The sequence below is a fragment of the Triticum urartu genome, chromosome 3 (genome assembly GCF_003073215.2).
Source record: "Triticum urartu cultivar G1812 chromosome 3, Tu2.1, whole genome shotgun sequence".
Lineage (NCBI taxonomy): Eukaryota > Viridiplantae > Streptophyta > Magnoliopsida > Poales > Poaceae > Triticum > Triticum urartu.
This window is the reverse complement of record NC_053024.1, coordinates 434,958,823-434,977,656: the sequence shown is the minus strand read 5'-3', so window position 1 is coordinate 434,977,656 and position 18,834 is coordinate 434,958,823. Positions and strand designations below refer to the sequence as shown.

Genomic DNA, 18,834 nt, shown 5'->3' with positions numbered 1-18,834 from the left:
TTTGGAAATGTTCTCAAGGTTCAAAATAGAAAGGAATCAGAGAGTTTGGTATGCTGATTCGAGGGATTGGAAGTTCAGGGCTTGATTTAGCTTTCGTTTACGAGTTTATGGTTTATTTTGGACTTTTTCCCTTGTGAAATTATACACATTCACTTTTGCGTACCGTGGTTACTAGATGACTGAATCCGCATAGACAGAAGAGAAGTTTTATGGGAGTACCAATGGAGAAAAGAGATCAATGAAACCCTTGTCCTCACACCGTCATGGTTTTACAGAGATTGGCATGCAAGGCTCAAGCTTAATTGCACAATAAAAATCCCGTGACATTGATCCTAACACATGCTTCCCACAACAGTGCTTCCAAAAAGTAAAATGCACAACGGTACTTTTTCAGAAAGTGAAAGTGAAAAAGTACCGGCGTGCTTCCCAAAAAAGTGAAAAGCACAAATTTGCCTTTGGTTTCTATTTTTTGGGCTTGTTTTTCCTTTTTATCAATTTCTGTTTTTTTGTTTTCATTATTTTTATTTTTTATTTTCATTGTATCATCTTTTTTGATTTTTTTGTCCAAATCTATTAACATGTGATATAGTTTCAAAGATCTCGATGAAAGAAACATGATGAAGAAAACGATTTATGATTTGGATGCAATGTTCAAGAGGTAAAACATTAAAAAAAACAAATGAATGAAAAAACACAAAACTCCCATATTTGTGACAAGTGTCACACATGCAGTGCGTTACTTATCATCACCAAATGAGAGTGATCTTTGCAAAGGGTACCCTTAACTAGTTTTTTTTTTTTGGAGAATGGTACACTTAACTAGTGATTTCGATGGAAAAGAGAAGCGATAAGATTGCCGGCAGGTCGACCTAACCGTTAAGAAGGAAAGAAAATGGGCTTACTGGGCAGACCCATGTGGGCTCGCATAGGCGACGCGAACTCTATATGCTGCTGAGAGCGGTATATTGCATTTGCGCATGCTATACACGTGCACAGAGCATGTCACAATTTTGTTTTCGAATCATCATCATCAGTCATCGTCCTAGCCGGCGGCCCACCAAAAGCCCCGGACGCAACCCACGAAAACTAGGGCTTTGCACAGGGTTTAGCGGCGATCTCTCCCCCTCTTCCTCTCGTCGACGCGCATCCATGGCGGCCGCCACTTCCTCCTCCCTCCTCGGCCGCCGCTTCCTCCTCCTCTCCCGCCGCTTCGTCGCTTCTCCTCTCCGCTCCTTGTCCACCACCGCGCCCCCGTCCTCACACTCGGCCGCGGGATCCGATGCCGAGCCCGACCCTGAGCCACCCGCCGATCAGGGTAATCAGTACCGGAGCCAGCCGAGGCCTCCCATCACCACCCGCCCTCTCGAGAATGGCCTCGACCACGGCATCTACAAGGTTTTATGGAACCCTTGGTTCTCTTCTCCGTTTGGGCTTGTTTGGCGAGAGCCGAAATGTGATGTGCGCTTTTTGTTTTGGTGGATTCGCGAAGGCTATAATGGTGGGAAAGGTGGGTCAAGAGCCTGTGCAGAAACGGCTGCGGAGTGGGAAGACCGTCGTGCTGTTCTCGCTGGGCACCGGCGGCATCCGCAACAACCGCCGCCCGTTGGACAACGAGGAGCCGCACCAGTACGCGGAACGCAGCTCCGTGCAGTGGCACCGCGTATGCATCTACCCAGACAGGCTGGGTAGCCTCGCGCTGAAGCATGTCAAGACCGGGTCAGCGCCTTTGCCTTGCCTCGAACTTGCGTTGTTTAGATATTCCTTTTGTTGGATGCAATTTTGACCTGCATCAGTTTAGAGGTAGCGAGATGTTTGAGCGCGTCAGTCTCAGCTTTGCTAACTCGGATCATACCGCCCAAACCCCTTGCTAATTCAGCTTTGCGAAATACTCGCTCCATTCATAAATATAGGATGTTTTAACTTTTTTGTGAATGAATTGGATGTATATAGACACATTTTAGTGTGTTTGTTCACTCATTGCATTCCGTAGTATGTAGTCCATATTGAAATATCAAAAACATCTTCTATTTGTGAATGGAGGAGTATTATGTAAACAGGCATCCTTAAGTCCTCTAATGTCGTTTTCAAGCCTATTCATTTGTTCATCCTTCCAGCCACTCATTCACCTAGATTGCAAAATCTGAGTACTTGATTCTCTTGGTGAATAATTGAGTATGGACCATTTACCTTTTACTAAGTTCCAATTAGTGGAAGTTAGAGAGCACTGTTATTCAGTTCCGGTGGATTGGTTATCTTAATTGTAGTTGGAAACTGAATATGCGTCCTGTTGGTTGTAGATTTGAATTTGCATATTGGCCAAGTGGCAACATGGTCAGTGTAGCTTGAGCTTTATGCTGCCCCCTTTGTGTTTCTTCTTCCTTTTATTAATTGACTTCAATTATACCTCTAAAGTTGATCAGTTGCAACATTTCAGATCTGTTCTCTATTTGGAAGGAAATATTGAGACAAAGGTGTTCTCCGATCCTATAACTGGGCTCGTTAGACGTATAAGAGAAATAGCTGTTCGAGGAAATGGTATGTTTCTTTATTAGATATCACATAATCACCTTTTTTTTTTGGTCCACACCTCCATTATTTGTTTTCAGCCTTGTCTTAGAACCTTAAGTTTTTATGTTACAGGAAAAATCTTCAGTTTTAAATTTTACTCGGGGAAACTTGTTAAATATTATAGGCTAAATGCCACCATTAGTAATTTTGTTATTTTTCTAAATGTTTCTTGTTACAAACTTTGCTTTAAGGGTAGCATATTGAATAATCATTGTTCAGTTATTCAGGATAACGGCTAGCTGCTGACTTCATTCCTTCCCCCACTTTTGTTCTGAACAAAAAGATTGCCATCTCATCATATGTTAGTGTAACCACATACAGTGCTGTAGTGAAGAAAAAACTTAGAAAATACATTTTTGAAGCCCCATGAATGAAATCACTTGTAATCAAAATATTTTCTGCATTCCCACTATCTGGGTTTGGTATACTTCAGGCTGATTCACAACTGCACAAGCAGAGTACTACTAGCTGCTCTGCCACAAACCTATATAACAGCCATCTTCAGTTCATGGGGCATCTCCTCCTTGATCCATACTTCCCAATGTTTCAAACGGACTTATGAGGCTGTTGCGAACTGTGCTCTACATGTAATGTGTTGTTGTCTAAACACTTAATGTGTTCAGGAGTCTAGATTGTGCACTGAAATACCAACTGCATAAGCACTTGCATATTATGTAGTAGTTTGAATCTTCATCTTCTACATTTTCACTTTAGATCACATTTTCTTCTGCATTTTAACATAAAAAAGTAGCTGATTGTAATTTGTTTTGTGTCAATTAAAACATCAAATCATTGCTAAATAGAGCTGTATTGATTTCGTCTCTTGAACTACTAATTGTAGCATGATAAAACTCTGTTGTTTGTGATTTTCCACGCCAAAGCTTAGACTCCGCTTGTGTTTTTTCCATACATTATTGGGTTAGGCTCTAACCTACTCTCTCCGTCCCGAATTACTTGTCGCAGTTCAGGATGGAGGGAGTATGTTACTACTGCAGGGTTCTAACTATTTACCCATGTGACAACACAATTATTTTATTCAGAACAACTCTTGATCTAGTCCACTCTAAAATCATCAAAACACCATCTAATACTTTCAGATAAAGAACAACTAACCATATAAATGTTCCATAGCCGGCTTCAGCGTTGTCCCTTAATTTACTCATTTTGGTTCGTGACAAAGTTTATGTAGTATACCAATTGTCTCATTAATGATGTCCACATGCCCCTTGTAGTCACATTGATAAGCTGATTTTCTGTGCTGGTTTTTTTATGCTCAGTTTTCAACATATGAATTAAAAGTTGCATGGCATTTGGAATTATGTTAAGCATTGCGATTTATGCTCAGTTTCAACGTACGAATTAAAGTTACATGGCATTTGGAATTATGTTCAGCTTTGTGACCGTGTTTAGGTTTTGGTAGAATATGATAAAGTTGTTTCTTACGAACAGGTCGGTTTCTGTTTCTTGGTAACGATGGGAATGGCCCCAAGATAGGTGAAGTGAAGGGCGTTGGGTACTTCTGAAAGTTGGGTCCAACAGAATCCATTTGAGAACTGAGACTGAGGTACTGGACGTGTGCTACACTTTGGAATATTGTCAACATCTTAGCATTGGACAAATAATGGTATGTTGTTGCCGCAGTTTATTAGTTTCCCCTTGCCTAGTCACATTCCTGTCTTCATTAAGCTTTCAACGCCATTGTAGATGCCATGTAATTGACAAGTGTCTGACTTGCACGGTTTAACTCTGGTTGGAGTACAATGCATGCTCTTATGGAGATAATTTAATCTCCCACTATGTACTCCCTCTGTAAAGAAATAGCGATCTAAACGCTCTTATATTTCTCTATGGAGGGAGTACTTTTTACAGTTACTTTCTCGCTGTGTTTCTCCCTTTTTTGGCCACAGATGTTGCTGGGTGCTTCAGGATTAAGCTAGTGCGATAGCAATAAGATTGAAAATATACATTAGGACGAATAATTCACGCTGCTAATCCCTCCATACATAAATATACTTCCTCCGTCCTCAGATAAGTATAGAAATTTTAAGACGAATTATGGAATGGAGTAGAAAATGCATTGGAAAGGTGCAAGCTACCATCTCTCTCCTCTTTAATTTCCTCCCACCTTCAATGAGCTAAGCGTATGTAGAAAATGAGATCATGTGTTAAATGTTATTGGGCTTGATTCCTGTGTGATGAGAGAGAATTATTGTTTTTCTACTTTAAAATGCATTGAGAAGATAGAAGCATTCTTTTGTGGACAAATTTCAAATGCTAAATGTTCACTTATTTGAGGACGGAGGAGTACATTAGCACCAATAATTACATTTATATACCCTTAATTTTAAGTACTCCCTCTATCCATAAATAGTATTTATGGTATATTTGAGATTTATGTTGACCATGATAAAATCGATAATACATGAGATGTATGCCAGAAAAATCATACTATTGGAAACTCCTTTCGAATATGAATTCGATTGCCAATAGGGCATATCGGAGACCAAGATCCATGGAGGCCTTTATTTGAAAAATTCAAAACCAAACTTTCAGTTTCAAAAAATTCTGAAAACAAATACACATGTATACAAGGATGTAATCTGTCTGTAAAATTTGAGGATGAAATACCTTGAATTGCGAGTTGCATGCAAAAACCAAAATCATGGACTTTGAGGATGACCAATATATATGCTAGAAAGCCACAAATTTGGCTTTTTTTTTGGTATAGCCCTCATTTTAACGCAGTTTGACCCGAAAAATTACACACGGGTACACCATATCTCTTGGTATATGTGTATTTTTTAAAGTTTTTAGAACTGAAAAGGTTGAATTTTGAAGTTTTCAAATTCGGCCTCCATGGAGCTGGCCTCCATTTGGCATTTTCCTTCGATGGCACTTTAGTACTTCCTCTGTTTCTTTTTAGTTTGCATATAAAATTTGACTAACTTTATAGGAAAAAATATCAATATTCACAATATAAAATCAATATCATTAGATGCATCATGAAATTAACTTTCATACCATATAAATTTAGTACTGTAGGTGTTGATATTTTTTATATAAATTTGATCAAACTTTGTTTAGTTTGACTTTGGCCAAATTTTATATGCAAAGCAAAAAAGAAATGGAGGGAGTACACCACATGCTATATATAATTGGTCTAAATGATGGTCCAGATAAATCTTGAAACGCTTCACCCGATGAAGGATACAGGACAGTGCGTAGGGAATGCTACAGTATTGACATGTTTGGTTGCATTCTTTTCGCGTTTATCGGGAGCCTACCGAGTAGAGCTTGTTTAAGGGTATGGGTACGCGGGCTCCGGGGCACATTTTGCATGTCGTTTAGTCCTTTGCATTTACCCCATATTGCATCCTCCTTCATAGTGCAAATTGCACTAGCCTGAGCCTGCATCTGAAAAAACCGCCGAACAGAGCTTTCTTGTCGGGTCTGGCTGAGGGGTGATTTAAGTTTCGTGTGAGCCTGTTCTTTCTGCAAGCCAGGCAACCAAACAACTCAGACTTATCCCACTAGAGTTATTGAGCTTCATACAACCTACCAGACACGCCCTATCTAACCTTTTTTTTAACACAATACAGACGCACACCCTATCCTTATGAGCACCTTCGAGAGACTGAGCCGGCATATCATCTTGAGATTTTACGAAGCCACTGTAGGCACCTCGTAGTCGACGGGAACGTCTCCTCCCATTGGACATGCATCGCCGGAAATCCTGAAATAAATCCAGGATAAATGCGAGCACCTGGTGGGCTGGGATATCACTGTCCACCTAACCATCCAACCACAGGCTGGTTTGCTATGCCCTATCTAACTTGGATCTCGGTTCCATACTATGATATAACACTGTAGCAGTTGCTGTTCATTGTCGTGTACTTCCTCTGTCCCATAATATAAGAGCATTTTTGACACTATAGTAATGTCAAAAACACTATTATGTTATGGGACGGAGGGAGTAGCATCGTATTGTAGATACTAGTGGATGGGCACGACCGTGGCATGCCTCTTGAGGCGTATGTGCATACTTGTATTGCTGAGGATTTTCTTTTCTCTACGAGATGGAAGTTTGCCTTAATAAACAAAGGCGGTAGGTTTCTGAAGATGTTCATCAATGAGCCTGCTATATGTAAGAACTTACTTCCTCCGTCCCAAAATATAAGAACATTTTTAACACTAGCATAGTGTCAAAAACGTTTTTATATTCTGGGACAGAGGGAGTAGAACCGAACTGTGAACCGAATCTAGCAACACTGCATTACATATACTTTTCCTGAGAATTAGAAGTGTGCCCTACATGTCAAATATCATAAAGTGAATGACTAATTAAGTTCAGCAAAGAGCCTGACTCGGTTGTATTATCAGTGCAAATTTAGATAGGCATCAAGTCTTCTCCATGATCAGGAACAAATGTCACTAATCAGATGCCTAAGGCCTTGTTCGGTTCCACAGGGTTTCAAGGGGTTTGCAGCAGATTGGCAGGGATTAAATCCCCAGCAAGTCAAAATCCACATCAAACCCCTCCAATCCTCTCCAATCCCCTTGTGGTGGGGATTAACCGAACAAGGCCTAACATGTTTAGAACAATTACTAATGCAAATCTGGTGAACAGTGTAAAGGCGCAACAGTTTATCTAATATACCAATGATATCCGTTGCACATTGCTTACATGTAACCAACTGGCCCTCTTTTCAAAAATCCCCGAGATGATGCCATTATTTCATCTTAGTCAATGTATTGTGATGCAACTGTTTTATTTATAAAACACTTTGACCATTTCACTTCTTACACCATACTCAATCCACGCTCTTTCAGTCTTTCTTGCCGCTCTTTAACGATTTTCTGACTCTCGCTACTACCTCCCAGTCTCCAGAGTTTGCTAGACTGTTCGACAGAGTTGAAAAAGAGCCTGGGTCATAATTATCTTCACGTATCTTATTTTCTGCAAATCATCCAAGTACAGCATCATCATGAGCTCTGCAAGCAGAAAGCAGTGTGCTCCATACCTCTATAAGCTCGCAGATCGACCAAGTAAATCAACCATGCAACAATAGTGATGTAACGCAGGCTCAAGACCATACACGTTTCTCATAGATTTAAAGTAGTTAAAGCTTTCTTCAACTAAACCATTACGGCTGCAAGCAGTTAAAAAACTCACTAGTACAACATTATCTGGTTTCACTCCACGCCTAATCATCAAATCAAACATCTCAAAGAATCCTGACCACTTCCATGCTGAGCATATCCATCAATTATAACTGTCCAAGTGTCCAAGTAACTAAATCTGGGGAATTTATTTCATCAAAAACTTTACGAGAATCATGCAGGTTGCCATTTTTGGAGTACAACTTCACATGTGAACTACTCCCTCTGTAAACAAATATAAGAGCGTTTAGATCACTACTTTAGTAATCTATAAACACTCTTATATTTCTTTACGGAGTTAGTACTTACCAATAGATCAGACAGTATTCCTGCCTTAGGTGCATACCCAACTATCTGAAAACCAGCTGCCATCATAAGCTGAAATAGTGAGATTGCCTCGTCAGTGCAACCATTTGTAGAGTATCCAGATACCATTGAAGACAACATGACCTGATCTTTGCATGGAGTTGCATCAAAATTCTTCTAGCTGTTTGTACCTCTCGACATTTGGAATACCAGACAAGTGCTAACAGACATAATTTCTCTGTAGACACGAAGAATATGTTCATGAACTTCCTTCCCTTTGAGCAAGTATTCTGGTCCATTACAAGCTGAAAGAATGGCAGATAACAACACATGGTTAGGCTTAAGATTATTCAGAATCATATTCCTGAACAGTCAGATAAGAAACCCATACCTGCTCGCCAGACTTAAACTCTGGCTCGGTGATGCGGTACTCGTGCATGATCCAACCAGTACGCTCCTTTTTCGGGGCACGTCCTCGGTGGAACACAAGGGTCTTCTTCATGCCAATCATCTGCTGCTGCTTCTTCTCGCCGGTGACGCACGAACATGATGGAGTCGGCCATTTCTACAACCCACGCTTCTCCTGCTAAGGACGCCGGCAACAGCTCCATGGACCATCATTGTGGCTCAAGCTCCTCGGGTCGCCGTTGCGCGCATGGGGACGGAGGGCAGGGAGATGGTAGACATGCGCCGGTGCGCCGGGAGTCCAAGTAGGACTCCCCCCATGGCGCGCCCCCCTTGGGCCGGCCACCTCTCCTCCTCCTTTTATATACGTGGGAGGAGGGCACCCCAAAGACATACCAAGTCTTTTCTTAGTCGTATGTGGTGTCCCCTTCCACAGTTACACACCTCGGTCATATCATCGTAGTGCTTAGGCGAAGCCCTGCGCCGGTAATTTCATCATTACCGTCGCCACGCCGTCGTGCTGAAGGAACTCTTCCTCGGCCTCAACTGGATCAAGAGTTCGAGGGACGTCATCGAGCTGAACATGTGCTGAACGTGGAGGTGTCGTACGTTCGGTGCTTGGATTGGTTGGATCGCGAAAATGTTCGACTACATCAGCCGCGTTAACACTTTCGCTTTCGGTCTACGAGGGTACGTGGACACACTCTCCACTCTCGTTGCTATGCATCCCTTAGATAGATCTTGCGTGATCGTAGGAACTTTTTTGAAATACTGCGTTCCCCAACAGTGGCATCCGAGCCAGGTCTATGCGTAGATGCTATATGCACGAGTAGAACACAAAGATTTGTGGGCGATAATAGTCATACTGCTTACCAATAACGTCTTTGATTCGGCAGTATTGTTGGATGAATCGGCTCAGACCGACATTATATAACCGCGTTCATGAGACTGATTCTACCGACGTGCTTCGCACACAGATGGCTGGTGGGTGTCTGTTTTTCCAATTTTAGTTGAATCGAGTTTGACTACATCCGGTCCTTGCTGAAGGTTAAAACAACACACTTGACAAAAAATCGTTGTGGTTTTGATACGTAGGTAAAAATCGTTGTGTGATCGTAGGAATTTTTTTGAAATACTACGTTCCTCAACAGTGGCATCTGAGCCAAGTTTATGCATAGATGTTATATGCACGAGTAGAACACAAAGAGTTGTGGGCGATAATAGTCATACTGCTTACCAGCAACGTCTTACTTTGATTCGGCGGTATTATTGGATGAAGCAGCTCGGACTGACATTACATGACCGTGTTCATGAGACTGGTTCTACCAACGTGCTTCGCACACAGGTGGCTAGCGCGTGTTTGTTTCTTCAGCTTTAGTTGAGTCGAGTTTGACTATGCCCGGTCCTTGTTGAGGGTTAAAACAGCACACTTGGTGAAAATTGTTGTGGTTTTGATGCGTAGGTAAGAATGGTTCTTGCTAGAAGCCCGTAGCAGCCACGTAAAATTTGCAACAACAAAGTAGAGGAAGTCTAACTTGTTTTTGCAGGGCATGTTGTGATGTGATATGGTCAAGACGTAATGATATATAAATTGTTGTATGAGATGATCATGTTTTGTAACAGTTACCAGCAACTGGCAGGAGCCATATGGTTGTCGCTTTATTGTATGAAATGCAATCGTCATGTAATTGCTTTACTTTATCACTAAGCGGTAGCGATAGTCGTAGAAGTAATAGTTGGCGAGACGACAACGATGCTACGATGTAGATCAAGGTGTCAAGCCGGTGATGATGGTGATCATGACGGTGCTTTGGAGATGGAGATCAAAGGCACAAGATGATGATGGCCATATCATATCACTTATTTTGATTGCATGTGATGTTTATCTTTTATGCATCTTATTTTGCTTTGTACAACGGTAGCATTATAAGATGATTTCTTACTAAATTTCAAGGTATAAGTATTCTCCCTGAGTATGCATCGTTGCTACAGTTCGTCGTGCCGAGACACCACGTGATGATTGGGTGTGATAACCTCTACATTCACATACAGCGGGTGCAAGCCAATTTTGTACATGCAGAATACTCGAGTTAAACTTGACGAGCCTAGCATATGCAGATATGGTCTCGGAACATTGAGACCAAAAGGTCGAACGTGAATCATCTAGTAGATATGATCAACATAGTGATGTTCACCATTGAAAACTACTCCATCTCACGTGATGACCGGACATCGTTTAGTTGATATGGATCACATGATCATTTAGATGACTAGAGGGATGTCTATCTAAGTGGGAGTTCTTAAGTAATACTCCCTCCATTCCAAAATATAGTGCGCCCGCGCTTTTCGAGGTTCAACTTTGACCATAAATTTAACTAACGAGACCGACTACGGCGGGAGAAAAAATTATATAACTGAAAACTTCTTTTGAATATGAATTCACTAATATAACTTTTGATCCCGCCGCAATCGGTCTTGATAGTTAAATTTACGGTCAAAGTTGAAGCACGGGGATAGAGGAAGCACTACATTGTGGAATGGAGGGAGTATGATTAATTAAAATTTAATTTATCATGAACTTAGTACCTGATAGTATTTTGCATGTCTATGTTGTTGTAGATCAATGGCCCGTGCTATCGTTCCTTTGTACTTTGAATTTTAATGCATTCCTAGAGAAAGCTAAGTTGAAAGATAAGAAGTTCAAAAAAAATAAGTTGAAAGATGATGGTAGCAATTACACGCACTGGGTCCGTAAGGATTATCCTCATTGCTGCACAGAAGAATTACATCCTGGAAGCATCGGTAGGTGCAAAACCCGCTGCAGGAGCTACTCCAGATGTTATGAACGTCTGGCAGAGCAAAGTTGATGACTACTCGATAGTTCAGTGTGCCATGCTTTACGGTTTAGAACCGGGACTTCAATGACGTTTTGAACGTCATGGAGCATATGAGATGTTTCAGGAGTTGAAGTTAATATTTCAAGCAAATGCCCGAATTCAGAGATATGAAGTCTCCAATAAGTTCTACAGCTGCAAGATGGAGGAGAATAGTTCTGTCAGTGGACATATACTTAGAATGTCTGGGTACCACAACCACTTGACTCAACTGGGAGTTAATCTTCCTGATGATAGTGTCATTGACAGAGTTTTTCAATCACTGCCACCAAGCTACAAAAGCTTCATGATGAACTATAATATGCAAGGGATGGATAAGACAATTCTTGAGCTCTTCGCAATGCTAAAGGTTGTAGAGGTAGAAATAAAGAAGGAGCATCAAGTGTTGATGGTTAACAAACCACTAGTTTCAAGAAGAAGGGCAAAGGGAAGAAGGGGAACTTCAAGAAAAACGGCAAGCAAGTTGCTGCTCAAGTGAAGAAGTCCAAGTCTAGACCTAAGCCTGAGACTGAGTGTTTCTACTGCAAAGGGACTGGTCACTGGAAGCGGAACTGCCCCAAGTATTTGGCGGATAAGAAGGATGGCAAAGTGAAAGGTATATTTGATATACATGTTATTGATGTGTACGGTGTACCTTACTAATGCTCGTAGTAGCGCCTGGGTATTTGATACTGGTTCTGTTGCTCATATTTGCAACTCGAAACAGGGGCTACGGATTAAACGAAGATTGGCTAAGGACGAGGTGACAATGCGCGTGGGAAATGGTTCCAAAGTCGATGTGATCGTCATTGGCACGCTACCTCTACATCTACCTTCGGGATTAGTTTCAGACCTAAATAATTATTATTTGGTGCCAGCGTTAAGCATGAACATTATATCTGGATCTTTTTTGATGTGAGACGGTTATTCATTTAAATAAGAGAAAAATGGTTGTTCTATTTATATGAGTAATATCTTTTATGGTCATGCACCGTTGATGAGTGGTCTATTTTTGTTGAATCTCGATAGTAGTGATACACATATTCATAGTATTGAAGCCAAAAGATACATGTTTAATAATGATAGTGCAACTTATTCGTGGCACTGCCGTTTAGGTCATATTGGTGTAAAGCGCATGAAGAAACTCCATGCTGATGGACTTTTGGAATCACTTGATTATGAATCACTTAATGCTTGCGAACCATGTCTCATGGGCAAGATGACTAAGACTCCGTTCTCCGGAACAATGGAGTGAGCAATAGACTTATTGGAAATAATACATACCGATGTATGCGGTCTGATGAGTGTTGAGGCTCGCGGCGGGTATCGTTATTTTCTGACCTTCACAGATAATTTGAGTAGATATGGCTATATCTACTTGATGAAACATAATTCTGAAACATTTGAAAAGTTCAAAGAATTTCAGAGTGAAGTGGAAAATCATCGTAACAAGAAAATTAAGTTTCTACGATCTGATCGTGGAGGTGAATATTTGAGTTATGAGTTTGGTCTTCATTAGAAACAATGCGGAATAGTTTCGCAACTCACGCCACCTGGAACACCACATCATAATGGTGTGTTCGAACGTCGTAACCGCACTTTATTAGATATGGTGCGATCTATGATGTCTCTTACTGATTTACCGCTATCGTTTTGGGGTTATGCTTTAGAGACGGTTGCATTCACGTTAAATAGGGCACCATCTAAATCCGTTGAGACGACACCATATGAGTTGTGGTTTGGCAAGAAACCCAAATTGTCGTTTCTTAAAATTTGAGGCTGCGATGTTTATGTGAAAAAGCTTCAACCTGATAAGCTCGAATCCAAATCGAAGAAATGTGTCTTCATAGGATACCCAAAGGAGACTGTTGGGTACACCTTCTATCATAGATCCGAAGGCAAGATATGTGTTGCTAAGAATTGATCCTTTCTAGAGAAGGAGTTTCTCTCGAAAGAAGTGAGCGGGAGGAAAGTAGAACTTGATGAGATAATTGTAGCTTCTCCCGAATTGGAAAGTAGGTCATCACAGAAATCAGTTCCAGTGATTCCTACACCAATCAGTGAGGAAGCTAATGATGATGATCATGAAACTTTTGATCAAGTTACTACCGAACCTCGTAGGTCAACCAGAGTAAGATCTACACCGTGGTACGGTAATCCTGTTCTGGAGGTCATCTTATTTGACCATGACGAACCTACGAACTATGAGAAAGCAATGATGAGCCCAGATTCTGCAAAATGGCTTGAGGTCATGAAATCTGAGATGGGATCCATGTATGAGAACAAAGTATGGACTTTGGTTGACTTGCCTGATGATCGATAAGAAATAGAGAATAAATGGATCTTCAAGAAGACTGACGCTGACGGTAATGTTACTGTACATTACCGTCTACAAAGCTCGACTTGTTGCAAAAGGTTTTCGACAAGTTCAAGGAGTTGACTATGATGAGATCTTCTCACCCGTAGCGATGCTTAAGTCTATTCGAATCATGTTAGCAATTGCCGCATTTTATGATTATGAAATTTGGCAAATGAATGTTAAAATTGCATTCCTTAATGGATATCTTAAAGAAGAGTTGTATATGATGCAACGAGAAGGTTTTGTCGATCCAAAAGGTGCTAACAAAGTGTGCAAACTCTAGTGATAACCCACAAGTATAGGGGGTCGCAACAGTTTTCGAGGGTAGAGTATTTAACCCAAATTTATTGATTCGACACAAGGGGAGCCAAAGAATATTCTCAAGTATTAGCAGCTGAGTTGTCAATTCAACCACACCTGGAAACTTAGTATCTGCAGCAAAGTGTTTAGTAGCACAGTAATATGATAGTGGTGGTAACGGCAACAAAAGTAAAGACAGCAAAAGTAATGTTTTTGGTATTTTGTAGTGATTGTAACAGTAGCAGCGGGAAAGTAAATAAGCGTAAACTAGTATATGGAAAATTCGTAGGCACCGAATCAGTGATGGATAATTATGCCAGATGCGGTTCATCATGTAACAGCCATAACATAGGGTGACACAGAACTAGCTCCAATTCATCAATATAATGTAGGCATGTATTCCGTATATAGTCATACGTGCTTATGGAAAAGAACTTGCATGTCATCTTTTGTCCTACCCTCCCGTGGCAGCGGGGTCCTATTGGAAACTAAGGGATATTAAGGCCTCCTTTTAATAGAGAACCGGAACAAAGCATTAGCACATAGTGAATACATGAACTCCTCAAACTATGGTCATCACCGGGAGTGGTCCCGATTATTGTCACTTCGGGGTTGCCGGATCATAACACATAGTAGGTGACTATAGACTTGCAAGATAGGATCAAGAACTCACATATATTCATGAAAACACAATAGGTTCAGATCTGAAATCATGGCACTCGGGCCCTAGTGACAAGCATTAAGCATAGCAAAGTCATAGCAACATCAATCTTAGAACATAGTGGATACTAGGGATCAAACCCTAACAAAACTAACTCGATTACATGATAAATCTCATCCAGCCCATCACCGTCCAGCAAGCCTATGATGGAATTACTCACGCACGGCGGTGAGCATCATGAAATTGATGATGGAGGATGGTTGATGATGACGACGGCGACGAATCCCCCTCTCCGGAGCCCCGAACGAACTCTAGATCAGCCCTCCCGAGAGGTTTTAGGGCTTGGCGGCGGCTCCGTATCGTAAAACGCGATGATTTCTTCTCTCTAATTTTTTTTCTCTCCGGAAGCGAATATATAGAGTTGGAATTGGCGTCGGAGGGTTTCGAGGGGGCCCACGAGGTAGGGGGCGCGCCGAGGAAGGGGGGGGCGCCCCCCCCACCCTCGTGGACAGGGTGTGGGCCCCCTGTTCTTCATCTTTGGCGAGGATTTTTTATTATTTTTTCTAAAGTATTCCGTGGAGTTTCAGGACTTCCCGAGAATATTTGCTTTCTACACATAAAACAACACCAAGGTAATTCTGCTGAAAACAGTGTCAGTCCAGGTTAGTTCCATTCAAATCATACAAGTTAGAGTCCAAAACAAGGGCAAAAGTGTTTGGAAAAGTAGATACGACGAAGACGTATCAACTCCCCCAAGCTTAAACCCTTGCTTGTCCTCAAGCAATTCAGTTGACAAACTGAAAGAAAGAAAGAAAGAAAAACTTTTACAAACTCTGTTTGCTCTTGTTGTTGTAATTATGTCAAGCCAGCATTCAAGTTTTCAGCATATATCATAACTAACCACATTTGCAATAATTCTCAGGTCTCATAATTACTCATATCAGTAGCATAATCAACTAGCAAGCCATAATAATAAATCTCGGATGACAACACTTTCTCAAAACAACCATAATATGGTATAACAAGATGGTATCTCGCTAGCCCTTTCTGAGACTGCAAAACATAAATGCAGAGCACCTTCAAAGATCAAGGACTGACTAGACATTGTAATTCATGGTAAAAGAGATCCAATCATAGTCATACCCAACATAGATTAATAGTGATGAATGCAAATGACAGCTATGCTCTCCAGCTAGTGCTCTTTAATAAGAGGGTGATGACTCAACATAAAAGTAAATGGATAGGCCCTTCACAGAGGGAAGCAGGGATTTGTAGAGGTGCCAGAGCTCGGTTTTGAAATAGAGGTAAATTGCATTTTGAGCGGTATACTTTCATTGTCAACGTAACAACTAAGAGATGGCGATATCTTCCATGCTAAACAAATTATAGGCGGTTCCCAAACAGAATGGTAAAGTTTATACTCCCCCTCCACCAACAAGCATCAATCCATGACTTGCTCGAAACAACGAGTGTCTCCAACATACATCAGGTCCCAGGGGGAGTTTTGTTTGCAATTAATTTTGATTTAGTTTGCATAAAGCATGAGACTGGGCAATCCCGGTGACCAGCCATTTTCTCGTGAGTGAGGAGCGGAGTCCACTCCTCTTGAGAATAACCCGCCTAACACGGAAGATAAGGACAACCTTGGTTGATACATGAGCTATTCAAGCATACAAAACAGAATATTTATTTGAAGGTTTAGAGTTTGGCACATACAAATTTACTTGGAACGGCAGGTAGATACCGCATATAGGAAGGTATAGTGGACTCATCTGGAATAACTTGGGGTTTAAGGGATTGGATGCACAAGCAGTATTCCTGCTTAGCACAGGTGAAGGCTAGCAAAAGACTGGGAAGCGACCAACTAGAGAGCGACAACAGCCATGTACATGCATTAAAATTAATAAACATTGGATGCAAGCATGAGTAGGATATAATCCACCATGAACATAAATATCATGAAGGCTATGTTGATTTTGTTTCAACTACATGCGTGAACATGTGCCAAGTCAAGTCACTTAAATCATTCAAAGGAGGATACTACCCCATCATACCACATCATAATCATCTCAATAGCATGTTGGCACACAAGGTAAACCATTATAACTCATAGCTAATCAAGCATGACACAAGCAACTATGATCTCTAATTGTCATTGCAAACATGTATATTCATAATAAGCTGAATCAAGAACGACGGGCTCATCATATTTACAAAAACAAAAGAGGTCGAGTTCATACCAGCTTTTCTCATCTCAGTCAGTCCATCATATATCATCATAATTGCCTTTCACTTGCACGACCGAACGGTGTGAATAATAATAAGAGTGCACGTGCATTGGACTAAGCTGGAATCTGCGAGCATTCAAGAAACAGGAGAAGACAAGGCAAAATGGGCTCTAGGTTAAATCAACATTAAAGCATATAAGAGCCACTACAACAATTTAATTATGGTCTTCTCCTACTGACCCCCAAAGAAAAGAAAATAAAATAAAACTATTTACACAGGAAAGCTCCCAACAAGCAAAAGAAGAACGGGAAATATATATTTTTGGGTTTTTTTTAATTACTACTATAGCAGGAAAGTAAATTACTACTATTTTTTTGGTTTTCTTAAGGTTTAACAAACACACAAGAAGAAAGCAGGAAAAAGAAAATGAACTAGCATGGATATTACAATGAAAGAGTATAAGCACCGACATCTAGCAATGAGTGCGTGTGAACATAAATGTAATGTCGGTGAGAAATACGTACTCCCCCAAGCTTAGGCTTTTGGCCTAAGTTGGTCTATTGCCAAGGATAGCCTGGCGGATACCCGTAGGTGTAGCTGGGGTCGTACTGCGATACAGCAGTTATCGCCTCTTGAGCTACAGCATGGAGTCGGGCTGCCTCCGCTCTCCTCTCGTACTCATCTTCCTCCTCTCTAGTAATAGTATATCTTCCTTTTATCTGTGAATCAAAAAGAGTAGGAGCAGGGGGAGTAATACAGGCAACATGCCGTTTGTTAAAAATTAAACGATATAAAAGAGGTGATTCGGGTCGCTCAACAAACTGATGTGAAGCCATGGAGTCATAATCTAAATATGCAGTAGGCAACTCCGTATCACCCTCACGGATGTCTATCTCAAGAAAATGAGCTAAGCGGGTTGCATAAATTCCTCCAAAGAAATCTCCATTATGTCTATTATGATGCAACCTACGAGCTACAATGGCTCCCAGATGATAAGATTGGTCTCCTAACACATCACTCCTAAGAATGCTAAGGTCAGGGACACATATGTGACATGCTTCATCCTTAGCGTTTATGCATCTACCGACGAAGAGAGCAAAATAATGTATAGCAGGAAAGTGAATGCTCCCTATGGTAGCTTGCGTTATATCTCTAGATTCCCCCACAGTTATATCAGCAAGAAAGTTTCTAAATTCAGATTTAGGGGGATTCCTAATACTACCCCATGATGGAAGTTTGCACGCAAGAGTGAGATCCTCTTAAGTCCATTCTATAAGATTTATCATAAAGATCAAACATGACTGAAGGAGAATTACGCGAAGATGAATACTCAAACCTCCTCACAAATGAACTTGTGAGATCATGATACTGGGGGCATTTGTTGGCCTCAAATTCCTCAAGACCGGCATTGCGCAAATATGCTTTGAATTCTTCTTTAATTCCCGCACGGTCCATAAAATTTTCCAACGGCCACTCGCAAGGCCATACCGGAGCGTCTCTTGGTGGATCCTCGTCAGCATCGCGCATAGCAATCCTGGGTCCTTGCTTCTTAGAGGAACCACCTTGGAACATCTTCCTAAGCATATTGTTTTTCTCTGAAAAATTCTGAAATTTTTAGTAACTTCAAACAAAAGTGAACCAATTTCAATAAAACTGATAGCGACTACTCCTACAAGTGCCTAGAGCCTATATCAAGCATTAGAACTACTTGGAACCATATAAATTTGACATGCAAGCTCAAGAACATGGTCACCTATGCAGCACAAATTTGCAAAGAATAACGCACTAGAACAAAAACTAATTGGACCAATGGAGGAGTCACATACCAAGGAACAATCTCCCCAAGCAGTTTTGCGAGAGGTGCTTTGAGCAAGGAGATCGAAAATCACAGCAAAAGTGGCTGGAACTCGTGCTTGAGTTGATTTTTCAGGTTTGTGTGAGGCAGACGAAGAAGATGGGTGCTGGGATAAGTG

The 18,834-nt window shown here is 41.1% G+C and overlaps 1 protein-coding gene across 1 annotated transcript; it reads left to right on the top strand.

The window, feature by feature from the left end:
* The first annotated feature begins 1,046 nt into the window (after positions 1-1,046).
* LOC125544232 (single-stranded DNA-binding protein, mitochondrial-like) lies at positions 1,047-4,347 on the top strand. Its single transcript, XM_048707847.1, has 4 exons — positions 1,047-1,395; positions 1,490-1,716; positions 2,435-2,535; positions 4,018-4,347. The coding sequence occupies exons 1-4, from the start codon at positions 1,150-1,152 to the stop codon at positions 4,089-4,091; spliced, it is 648 nt and encodes a 215-aa protein (XP_048563804.1). The 5' UTR covers positions 1,047-1,149; the 3' UTR covers positions 4,092-4,347.
* The last annotated feature ends 14,487 nt before the right edge of the window (positions 4,348-18,834 follow it).

What these genes read in the sequence shown, in the direction of transcription:
- LOC125544232 (XM_048707847.1), top strand. Translation starts at nt 1,150, where the DNA reads ATGGCGGCCGCCACTTCCTCCTCCCTCCTCGGCCGCCGCTTCCTCCTC. An exon ending in TCGACCACGGCATCTACAAG is followed by an intron (nt 1,396 to 1,489) that starts GTTTTATGGAAC and finishes GGATTCGCGAAG; the next exon opens with GCTATAATGGTGGGAAAGGT. An exon ending in CTGAAGCATGTCAAGACCGG is followed by an intron (nt 1,717 to 2,434) that starts GTCAGCGCCTTT and finishes GCAACATTTCAG; the next exon opens with ATCTGTTCTCTATTTGGAAG.